The sequence below is a fragment of the Aegilops tauschii genome, chromosome 2 (assembly GCF_002575655.3).
Source record: "Aegilops tauschii subsp. strangulata cultivar AL8/78 chromosome 2, Aet v6.0, whole genome shotgun sequence".
NCBI lineage: Eukaryota > Viridiplantae > Streptophyta > Magnoliopsida > Poales > Poaceae > Aegilops > Aegilops tauschii.
This window is the reverse complement of record NC_053036.3, coordinates 329324048-329343370: the sequence shown is the minus strand read 5'-3', so window position 1 is coordinate 329343370 and position 19323 is coordinate 329324048. Positions and strand designations below refer to the sequence as shown.

The window sequence follows — 19323 nt, the reverse complement described above, 5'->3', positions numbered from 1 at the left end:
CGGCGTGTTTAAATTTGAATGATTTGGTTTATAAATTGAATTCGGTTTGTAAACTATCATGATTTGCTTGAACATTCGAATTTATGTTTAGTTTTTATATGTATGCTAATATGTAGTTGCAATGTATAGTAGAATTGCAAAGTTTAGAAAAAACAAAAATTTACTCCGTTATAGTATATAGGGGATCGGTTAGGTCCCTTCAAAACTTAGTGGAATATATTCAATTAAGAACGGTTAGAAATAAGATCGGTTAGAAATGCCCTAACAAGAACACACGAGAGCAGAAGATAGAGGACTGAGCAAAATGAGACAACAAACTGCTATGCAAGACCTGAATCGACACTGCCACACGAGGGACGGCAATCCTCAAGCAGAAACAGCCAAAGATGGCAGAATCACCATGGAAAAGAAGGCGCCAAGATAGGCGCGTCTCTCCTTTGTTCTCCCTGACTCTCCCTGTAGCCCTATCTTATTTTCTCAAAGAGAGTAAAATGGACAACCAGATAAACACCGAGGGGGAAATAAATTCAAAATAATACACTTGGAAAGAAGAGGGCGGCCGATAAAGGTCGCGAGGAGCCGGGAAATGGAAAAGAGGCCCTCGATCACACAAGTCGGGAAATCGGCACGGATCTTGGCGCCCGATCAGACGGACCACAATTTGAATGAAAGCCAATTGCTTTTCATTCGAATGAAAAATGAGCAAAACCGTTAATTAGTGTACATATGACAGGAGGAGACTGGAATGCACAAGCGAAGAAGATGGATTTTGCGTACGTATATACAGGTATTTGATGTATTTTTTTTGAGGGACAGGTATTTGATGTATTAAATATATGGTGCCGGGTGCGACCGTGCGAGCCACAGCCATGTATACGTATCTCTTTAATGATCTGTGTCGGGTCGATCTCAGTTGCATGCCGCTAGCTGCATCTTGTGCTTGGCAGCAGAGCTGGGCGAGGGCTTGCGATCATCCATCCTAGCCTCCAGAAGCTTCTCCTGCAGGCTTTGCTTTTGCTTGTGCTTGTGCGGCCCTCGCGCCAATCCTTTGGATTCGTGGCTTCTCTGCCGCTGCTGCTGCGGGTTCACCAAGTAGGACGAACTGCACTGCTCCCCAACCGGCAATGTCGGGGTGATCACGGTTGACCTCTGTTCCGATGTCAGCGTCGCCCCTGCAGATCCAGCTGTTTTTTTCCTGCTCTCGCTGATCGCCGACCTCCAGAGCCGCCGTATCAACGCCGTGTTCTTCCCAGTGGCGGTGGCGCCCCTGCTTGGACTTGGATGGTGAACCTGATCAGTGAGCCCGCTGCCTCCTTTGCCATTGGACAACAAGGATGCGTTGCTCGCTCGCGCCACCGAACGGTCGCTGGTACCAGCCGAAGCACAAGAATCACGCCGCCGGTCACGGTCGGGCGTGTCCCAGCTACTGCCACTGCCGTTCTCCAGGTCGGCGGAGCCATCGAGCTTTTCCAAGAAGATGTCCGTCGCCGGGCTGACGGAGTGGACGTTGGACGCCGGGCTGCCGCCGCATGCCGTGTCTTCTCTCCGGCAAAAGTGCTGGAACACCCGATCCACGTCCTCCGGGGCATGAGGATTCCGATGGCTCAGCTCCTTGACGCCGCGGAGCCGAACGGAGCTCGCCGCCTCGCTGATCATCCGTGCCTCCCGCAACGTGGAGTTGTTGGCGTCGATGCTCTTGCCGTCTTTCCGCAGGAACGACTCCATCTCGGCCTGCAGCCGGTTGAGCTGCGAGTACTTCTGCTCCAGCGCGATCTTGGCGTCGGAGAGCTTCATCTGCACCCTCTCCTCGCGCCACACCTCCGCCATCTGCAGCATCCGGCGCTCCTCCTCCATCTCCTCACGCATGCCCAGGCACTCGCGCCGCAGGAGCTCCACCTCCGCCTGGTCCTCCTCCACCTCCTTGGTCAGCTCCTCGCACGCGTCCTCCATCATCTCCCGCGCCTTGCGCTCCATCTCGTAGCTCTGCGCCGCCTGCTTCGCCGACGCCTTGGCCTCCGCCAGCTCCTTCACCAGCTTGCCGTTGGCCGCCTCCAGCTGCCGCCGGTGACGCCTCTCCGTCTTGACGTCCTCTTTTGACGCAGCGATCACGTGCTGAGCCTTGTCACGCACCCTGCTCTTCCACGACGCCTTCTCCTCCGTGACCTTCCTCAGGAACCGCTCCACCTTCTTCCTCATCACGCGCTTCTCGTCCTCGAGCTCGCTGATCCGAGCACGGGCCTTGTCAAGCTCGGCCTCCAGCGCCACCGCCACCGCCGAAGCATGGCCGTGAGCCGGCATTGCACGGGCGTGATGAACATGTGGTGGTAGCTGGCAAAGATCATGTGAAGCCAGCATGTTGTGCAGGCAGACATGCTGCTGGTCCCATTTGGTTGCCTTCTCCATCCAACAACCATATGGTAAGTCCACAACACAGGCATCGATCTAATCAATGAATGTGCTTAAGTTAGAACAATCAGCTTGTGCATGCCAAGAGAAAACATAAACAGAATTATACATACAGTGCCTACCTTGTCTAAGATGCTATGATTTCTGCATGGGATTCCGACGCCCAAACCGCACCGCGTTTTGTTGCCATTGCAGAGTTTCGCTTTCCCTTTTCTTCGGTGTCGGGGGCTACGCTGTATCAAGCATTAATTGTTAGTAGCAATCAGAGCCATATATAGAAATCTCCTTAACTAGCTTGAGAGGAAATACAGTAACCGATTCCATGGTTGAAAAATGCTGCTGTTGGAAAGAATCACAGGATTGACAACACGTTACTGCATTCACCTGGTTTCTGGATTTCCCTGATAGTCCACACACCCGGTTATAAATTTGAAATGTTTCTTTGTTTCATGGCATTCAAGACTAGATATGTTGTGTCCTGCACCTGATTTATATGATGATGTTCTCTTTTGGGGAAATAATTAATGGAGGATTGACAGCAGCAATAGTACAGGGGGGTTGGTGATCATTTAAAAACAATCATGCTAACTGAAACGCTTCTGATCCTAATCAAACTGAAACGAAAAATTGGAGGAAAAAGAAGGAGCAAAATTTGGCCCTGAATTCGCAGACATGCCTACAGCCTAGTAGAAACGACTAACGAGGAAGAAAGACAATGCACAATCGAACCAGATCAGTACCGAACCAGATGGCGCCAAAGAAACCAGACATAAAGAGAAGAAACAGAAGATGGCATCAGCAGTCAAAGGAAATCCTTGGGGATCAGAGGTCAAAAGCGCAACCCAATTTTGACCATTGTGTAAGGAAGGATCAGGAAGAACCCGACCCCGAAATAATCTAGTAACAAATCAAATCAATCTTGAATCAAGGAGAACAATCCCCAAATGGGCGACTCAATCTCACAGCAACGAAACGATGAGAGAGGGAGGCAGCGAGGGCACTCACGGGAGAATGAGCGTCGTGCCGCAGAGGGGCGGGGTTGACCGCCTGCCGCTCGGCGTGGCGCAGCCTCCAGAGGCCGGCGGCGAGCGCCCTTGCCGTGGCGCCGGCGAGCGGCGGCGTCCTCGCCGTGGCGGCATTGTGGCGTCGCCTCAGGTGAGCGCGGATGCCACGGGGGCTCCGGCGATGATGAGTGGCGGAGGGGGTCATGGGATCATGGAGCCGGAGATTGGAAGGTGGCAGGGAGTTATTGGCTGTTGTTTTTGGATGGCAATTTCTTTCTGCATCTGCATGCACATGCCATGTGTGAGGAGACGGAGACCATCACAGGGACAGGAGAGAGACAGACGGATCCTTTTTCCTTCCTAACTTAATTCATTTTTATCAGGTAGTACTAGATCCAGGAGCGACTGTGATTTTGCTATTTACTAGCGAGATGCCTATGCGTTGCACGGAACATCAAGATGCATTTGTATAAATAATTTATCTTGTGGGAGGAAAGACTTTATTGGCAAATGTGGAGAGGGGTGTGGGTATCTTTTTGCAAAATTATCATAGTTTCCTTCCTATCCATCGGATATAAATTGGACGGCCTATATTGCAGGATGGCAGGCACACATCATTACCCGCTCTATTTTTTATAAGAGTAGAGATATTAAGATTCTCCATTTTCCACCTTGTCCACTAGTTTTTTTTTAACACAGTATACATATAGACAAAAACACTCATACATATGCACGTACACTCACCCCTATAAACGTATACACGCATATCCTACCCCTATGAGCACATTCGAGAGACTGAGCCGGCATCTCCGAGAGATTGACGCCTTCGTAGTCGATAGGAACGTCTCCTCAACGCACATCGCCAGAAGGCCTGAAATAAATCTAGAAAAATGCGAGCACCGATGTCAAGTCTGGGACTTGAACTCTGGTGGACTGGGGATATCATTGTCCTCCTAACCGTCCAACCATAGATTGGTTCGCACCTTATCTATTAGTTATTCTTACAACTCGCATTCTATTTCATGACATGGTTGACAATTTTTGAGGAAGGGGATAACTTACTTTTTTTTTAGAAAAACGACAACATAAGTTAAGATCAAGGATGAAGATATTTCTCCCCCCTCTCTCTCCCCGCCGCGTTATTATTACCACATTACAACACGTTTGGTAATAGGAGTCTATACATGGGGTATGGTGCTCTGGCTTCAGTCATTTGCTTCGTATTCTAATAGGGAATAGAGTATTGCTTAGTGCGCCCCTTGCAAGTTTTTTTTAATGTAGATCAACGAGATTAAAACGAGTATATATAAGTTATAAAAGTTATAAGAGATGATATGGTCAGCTTCATCAATCTACTAATGCCATGATCGGTTTCCATATTTCTCGCTGCATATTACTAGATATATGGGCATCCGTTGAAGAACTTTATGCGCATGTTTATTCACATGATAAATCAATATATTGATGAACTGATGTATGGCTGAATCTCGTGGTTGTATTTGGCTATCTTGGCTTACGATTTAAGTGATTTTGAGATCAGTGAACCACATTTCTAGGAGAGTTGTACTAAAAGGAGCACTGGGAAATTATGTTATATAGGTATTACTCTGTCCTTTCATATTTTAGTGTTAGATACATTTGTTGAGCGACAATTAATATGAGAATTATTTATATGCTTTGAGTTTATCTGCCGACCTGATCTGATAATAAATAAACAAAGGAATGTGAAAACGTAGCCTTCACCTGACTGTAAACAGTTTGATTTTATCACTCATATGGAATGAGATGAGATGAGATGGCCCGCAGGAGAGTGATGTGCGCTGTGCACGGTTCTGTTGAGTGGGCTCCATTTTCTTTTCCCATTGAGGACTGACTCTGAAGCCGGACAGATGTGGACGTGACAGGAATATTTGCCTTGGGCTTCAACGGCCTCGTCGACGTCGTGCTCGCTGATGCTAAACTGCAATCATCTCATCTCTTTGTCAAGAGGATTGTAGCCAAGTCGGGTGATGAGAACTCTCAAAAAAAGAAGAAAAAAGTCGGGTGATGAGAACTCTCAAAAAAAAGAAGAAAAAAGTCGGGTGATGAGAGTGTCATCACCTCTTTGTACTGGGAATCCATCCATCACCCTTTTCTCGACAATGAGCACACAATCGATGATGCCACTAGCAAATGTCCAACCCAACTGCTCATAAAATATGGTTGGCACTGTTGATGGAAGTGACCACCTTTCGTATAGGGGAGAGGGGAATATACCGCAGGATGGTAAAGTACAAGAGGAAGGAATGCTAAGCACAGTATCAATTAGTAGCTGATTGATGGACAGGTGCCTCCGCCGCTGTGTTAGGGTTGCTGCTGTGGGCTGCAAGGATATTTGGATCATGCCCAACCCCTGATTTATATTATACTAGCACCTGTATCTAGATCACTTCTTCCTAGGCTCATCATAGAGTGTAGCAGCTTCCACTCAAATAGTAGTACCATTGTTGTCTGTCTGATCTGGTCCCCCTGTGTGTGTTGATGGCATTATACGTATGTGTGTGCTTGTTCTAATCTCACTCATGCTAATCCATCTGTTGCATCGCCATGATTTTTATGCACAAACACTGCAGATGGATGTAGCATTTGTATCTGCTCATGCAAGTTGATGATCTTCCCTTTTTTTCGAGGGAGCAAGTTGATGATCTGTACTGGCATATATGCATGCAGTATCTCCTAATGAGTCAGCATAATTATTCAGACAAGGCAAGCTGATATGTTTGTGATTACTTTTTGGTGCTGACACAACAAGTAGATTTATTTTTGATATATAACAAATGGGCCACATGAAAGTTTTTTGTTTTGTTTTTTGAAACCAAAGCCAGCCAGCCAGCCACATGGAAGCAGATGAGCTGCAACAAGATCAAAAGATCACGGGAAAGGCTCCTGACAACCATCTGTCAAAACAGAGTTTCCTGAGCAGGCCATGCCCACATTTAGAGCGGACGATTATCAAGCCTGATTCGGACTTGTTGAGGCCTTCATTAGTTATAATTATAATATAATAATAACAACAATAAAACAAACAATATAAAGGTGAACCAATGATAAAAATCATTAGTAAAGTGACAAGCCATTAGACAACAAAATCAAGTCTATCCAAGTTGTCATGCAGAATTATGGAACCTTCACTACTCGCTATACAAAAGGCATAATAGTAATAAATTAGAGTCAGTGTTGCATTCACTATCATTCTGTGGCTTACAGCAAATTACACTAATAGCTACCAGTTACAATGCTCTGATGCGATGACCAAGCACGCACAAAAACTCCGCGGTTCACTGTTCCAATCAGCTCTCCTCAACCCCTGGATAATTTGACAAACTAAGGTGAACTAGACTTGCAGTAAAATAGTGGCCACAAGGGCGCCAAAGCAGACGGCTAGGCTAAGCTCCAGTCTGTTGTGGTTGACACCTGAAAAAAAGGGATAGTCACTTTTACAGGCTCCAGAATGCACCACGACGGAGAAAGAAGAACATTTGAGCTTACCGTTCTGCGCCGATGTTGCTGCAGGCCTCTCTGGGATTGTTGGACCAGGAGCAGCTGCTGGCAAAATGACCAAAAGTTAAGTGAAAACCTAACTTCAATAAAAGCAACAAAAACAGCAGGAAGCTTGTGACGGATTGCAACTGTCGATGCACATTGAAGTACTCCAATGACACAACCACTTGGCTCAACTGTCACACAACTTTACAGCCCAGATGAAAGTTGTAGAGGTACAAGCAATTTATAATATAAAAAAGGCATGATGATAATGATTTCATTTCACGTTATTTCAGCAAAAGAGAGATAAAATACTATAGCAGATTTAGACAGAAGATTTCAATTTGTAAGTAGCCTACTTTGCCGAATAGTTTAAATTTTGACAAACAACCAGAATAGATCAAGTATGTACACAACTGCATAATCAGCACCACAGGTAGATAACATAACATACATTTATTGCATGTCGAAGCCGATGCTTGCAAAGAAGGCGACCATGGGGCAGCGATGTTATCATTCAGATCACATGTGAAGCTAATCCCAGAAGAAGGGTCAAATGATGCATCAGAGGGCATGCTTGGAAGAAGGCATCCAGATTCTGCATCCAACCACAAAGCACGGATCAGCAACAATGAATGAAGCCTAGTTTCTCAAGCTGTTTTCAAACTTATGGTGTGAAATAAATGTAACTAGTAAGGCCTAAAACTGATATTCCAACCAGTCTGGGCAGTATAACAGAACTAACTGGCAGCCAGGCGAAAATGCACATCATTGAAGTAAAATGTTTCACTATATAATTGGCAGATATTTATCTCAGTGTATTGGTTTCTTCTTAGTAGGAATTAATATGAGCATATTAAGAGTTTAAGACTTCAACTTATATATGTCCACTATTCCAAATATCGGTCAGTTAACTGCCAACATGGTCAGTTAACTGCTATTCGGACCTCTCCCGATATGAGAAGAGTGAATTGCAAAAAACCACCACATTTCAAGTTTTGTTTTGGAATTGCCACCACATTCCTTGGGCGCCCCAAAAATCTACCGGTTTTCTTGCTAATTTTCTCAATAAACACTAATGATTGATTTGGAGCGAATTAATCCAACTTCTGACATACCGGGCCCACTGGTCAGTGCCACGTGGCAGTAAATGGTGAAAACCGTGTGTTGACCGTGAAGTTGAATGGAGGGCCCACCTGTCAGCGTCGTCATCTCTCTCAAACCGAATTCTCCTCCTTAGGGGCATTCCAACAAACACCTCGCGTGCAAGGACAGAGATGGACGAGAGGGCTCGGAGGTGACCGTGTCGGCGCCTGCAGCAGAGGCAAGGAAGCCTGTGGTGCGGTCTTCCCTGGCTAGAGAAGGCTCACACAACGACTTGACGACTCAGTGGCGTGAGCCGGCCATGGCGGGACCGTGAGTCGCGCGGCGCGCGCTGCCCCTGAGCTGTGGCCATGGCGCCAGTGCAAGAAGAGGCTGCCATGGTTGGGCGAGCGGACGTAGGAGGTGGGATGGAGGAGGAGCCGAGGAGGGTGAGTGGAGCGGGAGAAGGGTAGAGGGCTCGGCGGCGCTCCGGTGAGAGAAGGAGAGGAGGAGGAGAGGGAGTCGTGGATGGGACCCTGACATGGGCGGCTCACACCCTCTCTTCCCCAGACGCGTTGTGTCCCACATCGTTGTCCGACCGGCGGCGCGAACCGAGCTCGCCATGGATGTACTGCTCGTGCGCGCGTGGTACTTCATGGATGCTAGCTTGATGCATGCTGCTGTTGCTTGCCGTTGCTACTTGCTGCTTGCCGCTACTGCTTGTGTGCGCAGGCCAGCGAGCTGGTACAGGCAGCGCGGCGTGTAGGCGAGCGAGCCACCTCTCTGCAACCTCCCTCGCATCCAAGCTGTTCGACTGAATGTCCCACAGAGAAGAAGAAGGTTTGAGAGAGACAAGTGTGCTGATAGGTGGGTCCAATGTCCAACTTAACGGTCAACACCATTTGTGTTGACTTGAACTGCCACATGGCACTGATCTGTGGGCCCGGTATGTCAGAATTGGATTAATTCACTCCAAATCGATCATTAGTGTTTATTGAGAAAATTAGCAAGAAAACCGGTAGATTTTTGGGGCGCCTAAGGAATGTGGTGGCAATTCCAAAACAGAACTTGAAATGTGGTGGTTTTTTTCAATTCACTCGATATGAGAACATGCTATTCAAGCCATTAACTGGTAGGTCCAGTTAATTTGTCTGACGAGCTGATTTATCAGCTGTCAGGCCGAATTATTGTCCTGCTACGCATTTTTTAGCCCAAAATTGGCCTGTTCCCTCACTACTTTTCGATGTGCAGGTCTATGGCCTTCCAGATTGGCTGCAACGTCATCAGAACACCAAGGCAACACTTTTCCTTGTTGCTATGTAGCCTAGGATTGCATATTTAGACACTTGGTACATTGCATGTTGCTATTAGCCTAGGATAGATAGATATGGCTCTAGTTAACCTACCGATAAATGGGTTACTAATAAATTCAGTTAAATGCTGGATTCGCCGATTAATCCCTACTCAGCACCTTGCCGATATGGTACCAGTTACCGGTATCTTGAACATTGATATGTCTTTCCATCTCTGGATGGTAGCAAGTGGAATCCTCTCCCGAACTGATTTGAGACTAACTACAATTCCGTATTGAACTGATTCATACAGCTCGTTTTAGTCAGAACTGATTCATATGGCTGATTAGAACAACAAGAGTTGTGTAGGCTGGAGCTGAAACCCTTTTTTCGAAAAGGAGGATTACCCCCGGCCTCTGCATCGAGAGGTGCACACAGCCATTTTATTATATTATTCAACAGAACCCAACAAAACAAATACATGAATCAACCCAAAGCCAACGTCCTGGCAACAATTGTCGCTACACCTACAAGCCCTGACCTCGCATCAACACACACCATCTAATCAGGTGGCCTCAACAGGCCGCCTGCCGGCAAGCCGAGAGCACCAACCGGTCTAGCTAGACCCTCTGTGCGCATCACATGTGCACACTCTAGAATCAACCGCCACCATCTTCCGCCGTCCCACCTTCAGGAGCGATCAACGCATTCATCTCGCCAGGCCATTCTGCCATCCACATCACCACGACGCCAGATAACGCCACCATCATGCGCGCGTCCATCAGCATGCGCCTGTCGCCGAGACTCCGCTGAGGTAGATGCAACACCGCTCCTCCTCTTGTTCCCTCCACTCAGCACCTGCTCCAAAACGTTGCCCCCAAGAGGGTTAACGGCCCCAAAGGAACCGCCAACGTCCGATCCGAGAGACCCAGATCTAGAGTTTCCCCCGGAGCATCCAGAACGAAGTGATGACGGTTGCAACCAACGATGCCTTTGACAAGGAGACGATGCCTAAGACGCCGCCATCGTCTGCCATGACCGAGGTCCACACGGATTTCACCGGCAATCGAGGCACTCCACACCAGCAGCGGTCTGGATTCGTGCTGAGCTATGCAGTGACGGCGCATGCAGCTGTCAGTACGCCGGCAGGGAACCAGCAACGACCCTTGCCGATCCCTCAACGCGCTGCCGGCCGGCCATAGGCAAAACCGACGATGTATCTGGGTGGGGATCAGATCCGCGGCTGCCACCGCGCCCACCATCGCCTGAGACGTGGGATCCTGTGGGCCATGGAGGCTAGCGCGGCCACCGCACGACCAGGGGCACTGGTCTGGCTGCTGCGCGCAACTCCCCCCGGGCCACGCCCCAACCGCACCAGGAGGTCGCCGCCGCATCAAGACTCCCCGGCTCCTTCGTCGCCGAGCCCGCCGCCACCTCGGCATACACCGGCGACATCGGCGGATGCGAAATCAGCAGCGCAAGGAGGTCTCTGGCGGCACTAGGGTTCGCCCCTGGCGTCGCCCTGGGGAGACGACGCGAGGGGGTAGCGAATCTGTTTCTCTTCGTTTGTTTTGACCTTTTCCCAGTCGTTCTGAAACCCATAAGATCTCGAAACCAGGTCATGGTTCTGGCACATGGATAGCTAACTTCCATGCACCCACGTCCATGGCTAGTTCTTTGGTGATATCAAGTTTGGTCTAGTCTCTTTACTGACTCCTCCCATATCAAGTTTGGTCTACCCCAACATCTCTTGACATTATGTCATTATCAACACACTTTAAGCGCCTGCTATGCACCGACACTTCTGGAGGCCTACGTTGTATAAGCCCAACCCATCTCAGACGATGTTGGACAAGCTTCTCTTCAATCGGTGCTACCCCAACTCTATCACATATATCATCATTCTGGACCCGATCATTTCTTGTGTGGCCACATATCCATCTCAACATGTGCATCACTGTTACACCTAACTGTTGGACATGTCGCCTTTTGGTTGGTCAACATTCAGCACCATACAAAATTGCAAGGTCGAATTGTTGTCCTATAGAACCTGCCTTTTAGAGCATCTCCAGCCGTTCGGCCCCACCAGGGGCTTGAAATAGCGCCGCGCGCCGGCGAAAATATCGGCGTGGGGGCGGTCGGTTTCCCAACCGCCGCCCCAAGGCCAACCCCAGACGCCGTTTTTTGAAAAATAAACTCGTCCAAAATTCGGCCAAACACGACACATATTCGGCCAAACTAGGCAATTTCATTGATATTTGTACATAAAAACTTAAAAACATAATTTAAAAACTTAAAAACATAACTAAAACTACTGTGCTGCCGTCCAGCGCCCCTCCTACAGGCCGAAGAACATGCCGAAGGCGCTGTAGTCGCCGCCGTCGTCCTCCTCCTTCACGCCGCTCACGCCGCCACCGTCCTTGCTGCACCCCTGCCCTGGGTCGCCTTGGCGGACGGGTTTGGTTGGCGGCGGTGGTGCATCGTTGTCACTGTCCTCGAGGACAATGATGCCGCCCTCGTCGCGGCCGCGGCGCCGAGCGGCGATCTCCTCGAGGGCATGGCGCTGGCGCTCCGTCTCCAGCCGGACCCAGTCCTCGCGCGCCCACTTGATGGCGGCCTCGTAGTCGGCGGCCATGTCGGCGTGCTCGCTCTTGACGGCGACGAGCCCCGGCAGAGGAGCCACCGCCGCCCTCGTTGATGACGAGGGCGCCGCCGCGGGTGCGCCGCCCGAGCGGCGTCTCCACGGGCTCGGCCTTGACGCTGGCGAGTGCCGGCAAACCGGAGGAGCGGGAGGAGGAGGAGGAAGAGGACCCGCCCGCCATGCGCCTCGGCAGCCAAGGGCCGCCGCTGCGGCAGGCGACCGGGGCCGGGGCCGCCGGGTACTAGAGCGGCGGCTCGTTGCCGCCCTCGAGGTGCTCAAGGACGAAGTGGAGCGTGCGCCCGGGGACGCCCCACCACAGGCGGCGGTCGTCGGTCTTGTGGCGCCCCCTCACCGGCGGGTTGTTGGTGGAGGCGAGCTGCTCCTCGTGGCGGCGTTGGAAGTATGCCGCCTAGTGCGCGTGGTTGTTGGCAGCGTACTCCGGGCGGCCCCGCACCTCCTTCGGCAGGGAGGCCCGAACGCGCTCGATCTCGCCGTGGAACTGGCCGGCGTCGATCGGCTGCGGGGGGACGGGGACACCTCCGGCGTTGAGCCTCCACCGCCCCGACACGCGCATGTCAGGCGGCGCCAGGTAGTTCGCCTGGTGGAGGAGGTAGGCCTCTCACTCGTGCAGGTGGCGGCGGCGGCCAAAGCCGTTGGCCGCCGCTCCATCGCCGGGGAACCGCTCTCCCATCGGCGGTTGTGGACGCGGTGGCTGGAGGCGGTGGAGAGAGACGGGATGGGGCGCCGGCGACGAGAGAGGGACTGCGGGCGAAGGAGAGTGCGTCCACCGGCGAGGGAGGGGTGGCTTTTTATAGCCGCCGGGGGGGCGGCAGACGTGTGTACGCGTGGCGAGAGCGGGAAGGCGCTTCGCCGTGCCATCACCGCGCCGCCCGTGGGGAATCAATGGAAGGCTGACCGGCGGCAGCCTTGGCATTGATTCCCCGCGGGAAAACGAGGCGATGAGGAAGACGAGACGCGGCTGGTTGCCGACTCGGCGGGCCTGCCAGGTTTTTTCGCCAAAAATGCTTCCCCCGGCGCCCCCGGGCGCCCCCAGCGCGCTGGGTTCGGCTTGGGTCCACCGGCGCCAATTTTGGCTCTAACCGGCGAAAATTTGGCTTCTGGGAGCGCGACTGGGCCGATTTTTAGATGCCGACGACAAAAAATGGCCTTGGGGGGCTGTTGGGGGGGCGAGTGGAGATGCTCTTAGCTTTTGTGGCACTTTCTTGTCACAAAGGACACCGGAAGCTTGGCGCCACTTCTTCCATCCAACTTTGATTTGATCGCTCACATCTTCATCGATATCACCATCCTTCTGGATTGACCCCAAATATCGAAAGGGTCCTTCTGAGGTGCCACCTGCCCATAAAGGCTAATCTCCTCCTCCTCCTTGTGCCTAGTAGTACCGAAACCATACCTCATGTACTCATTTTAGTTCTATTAAGCATAAAACCATTCAATTCCAAAGTTTGTCTCCACAACTCTAACTTTCTAGTAACCCACGTCCGACTATTGTCGACTAGCACCACATTATCCGCAAATAGCATACACCATGCGATATCTCCTTGTATATCCCTTGTGACCGCATCCATCACCAAAGCAAAAAGATAAGGGTTCAAAGCTAACCCTTGGTGCATTCCTATTTTAACTGGAAAGTCATGAGTGTTGCCATCACTTGTTCGAACACTTGTCACAAAATTATCCTACATGTCCTTGATAAGGGTAATGTACTTTGTTGGGGCTTTGTGTTTCTCCCAGGCACACCACATGACATTTCGCGGTATCTTACCTTAGGCCTTCTCCAAGTCAATGAACACCATATGCAGGTCCTTCTTTTGCTCCATGTATCACTCCACAAATTGTCGTACCAAGGAAATGGCTTCCATGGTCGACCTCCCAGGCATGAACCCAAACAGAATTTTGGTCACACTTGTCATTTTTCTTAAGCGTTGCTGAATGACTCTCTCCCATAGCTTCATTGTATGGCTCATCACCTAATTCCACGGTAATTAGTACAACTTCGAATACCCCCCTTGTTCTTGATTGGTACCAATATACTCCGCCTCCATTCTTCAGGCATCTTTATGATCGCAAACATTTTCCCTTTATTAGTTTACATCTAAATGATCGCAAATATTTACTACAAGCTGATCAATCACATTTCCTCATTCTGATTTCCGCCTTTAGGAAAGGAATCATGGTTTACACCCTTATAAAAAATTGTGACACGGTTCATGGGTGGCGGCATACTCTCCGGATAGGACCCCCCACCTACTTCGCCTTAGGCATGGTTTTGGTCTTGTATGACTTTGCTAGATGCCGGCATTTGTGTGTGTGTGTAGCCGTGTGCATCCTAGCTATGCAAAGGTTGGATGTGTCTCATTTTGCTTGTATTCTCTTGATGCGACAATATGAGTCAGTAAAAGCACCCTTTATCGGGAAAAGAAAAGAAAATTGTGACGACTTGAAATTTATATTGCTGACCTCCTATTAATATACATATTTATCTGGCACAATGTTTAACACACACTGTTATTTTTTATTAGACTCGGTATGTTTGAAAGTACAAGCATGGTGAGTACTGAATACGCAACATTAGTCACATTGCAAGTAACACCGTATTCGTCAAAGCATAATCAAAATGTGGCATGACACGCAAAAAAACGTTAATATTTTCTGAGAACAAAAAAATGCACACTAGCCAAAAATATATAAAACAACTTGAAATGCCAAATTACCTTGAGATCCAACTGCATGCCAAATCATAGGGGAGTCGGTCAAATGCACATACCCAAGACAAAAAGAAAAAGATCAAGAATTTAGTCATTACAGATACATAAGATGCAAATTAAAATATGACTCTACTGCAAGTATCTAAGTAAAATATACTGTGTAACTTACCTTGAAGTGAGAAATCCTTCAATGTTACTTGACATGAGCTATAAACATTTGTGCTGACCTTCATCTCTTGCAATTTTGCCCCAAGGACTGAGGCACAATTCAAAGCTTGCAAATTTGTTATGAAACTTTGCTTTTGCAAGTGAGATACGTAACTGTCCATCGCCTTGCAGCATACAGTAATGTTTTTAACTGTGCCACCACACTCCTTTGCAACCTTACTTGTGTCTGGGAAGCTAAGTGGGCAAACTGGAAGGTTCAAATGGAAAAAAGAAAATCTCAGCATAAATGCTGCTGCCAGTGAAGAATGAGAATAAAATTGAACCTAGACACGTATTTAAATAAATTAGAAACTAAATACAAATATCCAGGTATTGCACATGTTCCTCAAAAGGCAGAGTACAAGAAACATTTTAAATCTGGCAAATATACATTCATGCCAATTCTGATGTATTATCTGCACTAAATATTTTATTCTTTCGATCTAATTGATATGTTCAAGCCCTGTCACACCCAACACATTGCTGGTAATGGCGCACATATTGTGAGAACCTTGCCTATTGCTAACATGAAGATTGAACTGAAAAACTCAAGCTCCTATTGAGTCATATGCCTTAACGCAGTCAACTTCGTATAGGAGCAAATCATTCCATTTATCCGCTCGGCCAAACGAAAAATTCAAGCACCCATGTACACAATATTTGGTGTCTTGCTTTAAATTGCGATATTTTTGTCTGAGAAAATAAAGTATGGTGGTATGGTGCTTAAAGCTAAATGTCTGTCGCAGCCTTTTCCTACCTATATAGCCATGAGAAGATTGTAATATTTCACACACACACATATACATATAGTAATGCTATGCATGGGTATTATCTTTGTGCTCCAACAGTATGTTCTGTGGAGCTAGACAAGTGGAACTGGTGACACACTATCAGTTTAATGGGTGCAAACATTGGCTTTCTGTTACAAAATTCAAGTAAATCAATCTGCCTGCTCAACAGGATAATGACATTAGTTTCCTATCTATCTTTATTCCGCCGGTTGTGGCTATCCTGTTTCATGTTTTTTGCTCTTTGTGAGCTTTTCTACTTTTTGAGACCTAGAGACTTTGTTGAACTGTTTGCTTATTAATAAGATGGCCGCATGCATCGTTCTGATGCAAAGGCCGGGGGATAACCTCCTTTTCAAAAAACAAACAGGATAATGACATAAATGTATGCAGTCGTTCTAAAAGAGTAAAATCTACTGACTGATGGGATGATAATTCACATTTAAGCAAGTTATTAGTTTGAATGTACGTACCTCCATTGACATTACAGTTTGATATCTGCCTGAGCATTTTGGTTGCGGATGATGGCTCAAGCCTGCTGGATAACCATCTAAGTACAACGTTCCTGCAACTGTCAACTTTGGGACTGGCAGTGTCGCTTGTCAACGCAGCGTCCTTAGAAGAGATTTTGCGGGCAGCATCACTTATAGCACTCTGGCATGTCTGGCTGCAGCACTCGTTAACAGGGTCGACCTTCCGGCAGGCCTCAAGGAGCTTTGATGAGTCGACGACGCTCTCAAATGCGTCGACGGTGCTAACGGGGCACGACCCCTCGGTGGCATTGGAGAGGTGGACGGAGCAAATGCTGTGGAGATTATCACTCGCACCCTGGCTCATGAGCAGCTGCTGGACGTCAGAGAGACAGTAGTTGGCAAGAGTGGGATCCAAAGCGAGAGACCCCGTCTGCTTGCTGGACTGTCCTATGAGGATGGTGAGAGTGGCCTGGAGCTGGGGACAGCAGATGACATTGGCGAGGAACGGGGCGAATGAGGCGAAGCAATCGACGGCCGTGGTGGTCATCAGGCCATTGATGGCAGTGAAGTTCAGTGAGCATTTGCCTGCATTGGGGGGGAAGGAATTCAGTTCACAGCTTAACCTGACACTGACAAAATCGAAATAGAAATGTGCAGTGAGTTGGGACCTGACAACTTGGGCGTAGAGTTGTTGTAGAAGGGCGCGAGAGGGGCGGGCGCGAGGAAGGGGACGAAGGGCTGGGGGGAGCCGGTTGGCGAGAGCTCCGGCATGAGGCCGCCGCTGTCGTCATCTTCCTCCGCGTGGTCGATCCGGTGGAGCACCGGCGGGCCCTGAGCAAATGCCTGCCCGGAATTCCCCAACAGCCCATGTAAACCTGCACATTGACAAATCAAGAATCAGTCGCTTGTTCCCGCAACCAGGATTTCGCCTCCATGACAGATCAAAATCGAGAACCAGCACAGAGGCAGCACCAGCACTAGCTAGGACCAAGCATTCGTGTCCGGCGGCTGGGCGCACTTCAGTAATTTGCAAGAAGGGGAAGAATCGTAGTCTAGCCAGGCAGCAGATCAGCAGAGAGCCACTCACATAGGCAGGAGAGGAGAGCGGCCGCCACGGACAGCCGAACTGCGGGTCCCATCCGCCGGCCGCAGCGCACAGCGAAGGCGGGACGGAGGCGGCTGCGGCTCCCGCGACGGGGAGGAAGAAAGAGCGGAGGCCGGAGAGGGAGGGACGGAGCCGCTGCTTGTGTGTGAGTGTGAGAAAAAAGGGAAGGGGAGAAAGTGGACAGCTAGGGGAGTGCTGCGAATTGCTAGGTACACCCGGGATAAGATCTGCTGGAGCATTTGCCTTCTTGTTTCAACGCTAGTACTAGAACGACAAGAGAAATTCAAGATAGCAAACGTATTTTTATTTTACTTTTATAAGAAAAGAAAATCTTATAAGGTGGGCCACGAACAAATTTTGTCAACTTCTCCATGAGTCAACACTTGCTTAAGTCAGCCATTTCGAGCCTCTCTACTTTATTCCTTAGGCGACAAGTTGAGTACGCAACAATATATTGTTTGACATGCCATGTGTTTCTTTGTATCGTTTGACCATATAATGTACAAAGATCCTGTTTGTTATTGTAGATTGAGTAAAGTTTACTATTTGCCCCTAAGTTTATGTTGCGACAGAATACCTCATTGCACAGATTTTTCACGTTTTACCCAATTTGACGAAACGTTGCCATATAACTTTGACACTTTATCTTTGTTCACGGGTTGCGCCCCAACCTGTCAGTAGCGCCGCCCACATGTCCAACAAAAGGAGTTTGAAAAACCAAACCCAAAAAATCGACCGAGTAATTAAGTCGTCTACGTAGCAAGCCAGATTAGCTAAAACTAGTCCTGGCTATGGGCAGCCCGGCCCGAACGGCCCGACGCAACCTGGCCCAGCCCGACGCTACTCCTGGGCGGGGCCCGGGCCCGTTGTTTTTCCGCTTTACTGAAGAGGCCCGGCCCGAGGCCCGGCAGGCTTTTGTAGTGGCGGGCTGGGCTTGGGCCTGAAAAGTAGGCCCGATGGCCGGGCCGGGCAGGCTCGGGCCTGAGTTTTCTACCTCGGGCTTGGTCAGGCCCAACCTGAAGCCCGGCCCGGCCCGGCGGATGGCCAGGTATAGCTGAAACGTGAGGCCAACTTGTCAGATTGGGAAAAAATAAAAGGGATAAAAAGTGGCAGTTGTTTACTTAAATTGGGTAAAATATGAAAATCCTGCTAAATGGGCTATTTTCTGTCACAACCCTAAAACTTAGGGGTAAAATGAGATTTACTCTATAATTTAATATCTTGTTATTTCCTGATGATAGTGTGAACGCATATATTATAAAAAATGGTATATATACTGTGAATATCCATGACAGCGTGTTTTTGCGGGTTATCAATGATCATGTTAGCATCGCATGATTGTAAGGCTTTTACTTGTGAAGTTTATAGTGACACTGATCGCTGTTGTGGCTGATGCAACACAATTAACTTTACAAGAGAGATCTCCCTACAAGATCGAGAAAGTCTATGCTCTGTTTTGAAACAAGATGGATGACTGAATGGTTTTGCTCCCTACATTGTCTGATCCAGCATGGGAGTGAGTGGTATGTTTTGGGGTACATGTGCTCGGGTAGACGTGAGGAAAGAGGAGTTGGGGGTGCCGGGAATTGAATATCAGCATCAATGCTCTTCAATACGCCCTGCCACCACGTTGCCTTGTCGCTGACGTATGGGGCCGTGCACGCGCAGTGAATTTCCCGTGGTCGCCACCCGTTGTCCGTTGATCAGCTACTAGATCATCATGCCCACAATTACTACTCGCACTTGCTAAAAAAGTACTACTACAATTTCTACTCGCCGGAGAGACATGTCCCTGACAGCCGGTACCCGCGGCCTTTTAACCTGGCGCTAACGTTGGAGTACCAGTTGCATGTTTGATGCTTCTCCATGGGGGAGCGAGCATACAGATACGCCCATGGAAGTCAGAGATGACCGGCGACTAATGGACGTAACCGCTTGAGTGCCTTCAAACCAAATCAACAACATAGCCCTTTTACGGCTATATTTCTCGGATGGTGATGTGCATGATATTGAATTCATGTTTACTAAATGGAGACAGGCCGACTGCGAAGAGCTTTCTAACAGTTCCACTAT

At 49.0% G+C, this 19323-nt stretch overlaps 2 protein-coding genes across 3 annotated transcripts; both read right to left on the bottom strand.

Annotated features, from left to right (window-relative positions):
* Window positions 1-660: 660 nt before the first annotated feature.
* Window positions 661-3733, bottom strand: LOC109740228 (uncharacterized). Its single transcript, XM_020299265.4, has 3 exons — window positions 3412-3733; window positions 2529-2639; window positions 661-2442 (listed from the first exon to the last, which is right to left on the bottom strand). The coding sequence occupies exons 1-3, from the start codon at window positions 3613-3615 to the stop codon at window positions 910-912; spliced, it is 1848 nt and encodes a 615-aa protein (XP_020154854.1). The 5' UTR covers window positions 3616-3733; the 3' UTR covers window positions 661-909.
* A 2747-nt stretch (window positions 3734-6480) lies between these two features.
* On the bottom strand, window positions 6481-17470 carry LOC109740216 (uncharacterized GPI-anchored protein At1g61900). Of its 2 annotated transcripts, none has more exons than XM_020299254.4 (8): window positions 17233-17470; window positions 16814-17020; window positions 16146-16730; window positions 14847-15092; window positions 14684-14695; window positions 7387-7530; window positions 6939-6995; window positions 6481-6863 (listed from the first exon to the last, which is right to left on the bottom strand). In XM_020299254.4, exons 1-8 carry the CDS (start codon window positions 17282-17284, stop codon window positions 6784-6786), a joined length of 1383 nt encoding a protein of 460 aa, XP_020154843.1. In that variant the 5' UTR covers window positions 17285-17470; the 3' UTR covers window positions 6481-6783. The 2 variants fall into 2 exon arrangements, with proteins under 2 accessions (XP_020154843.1, XP_020154844.1); XM_020299255.4 differs by having other exon boundaries at window positions 6939-6992.
* Between the last annotated feature and the right edge of the window lie 1853 nt (window positions 17471-19323).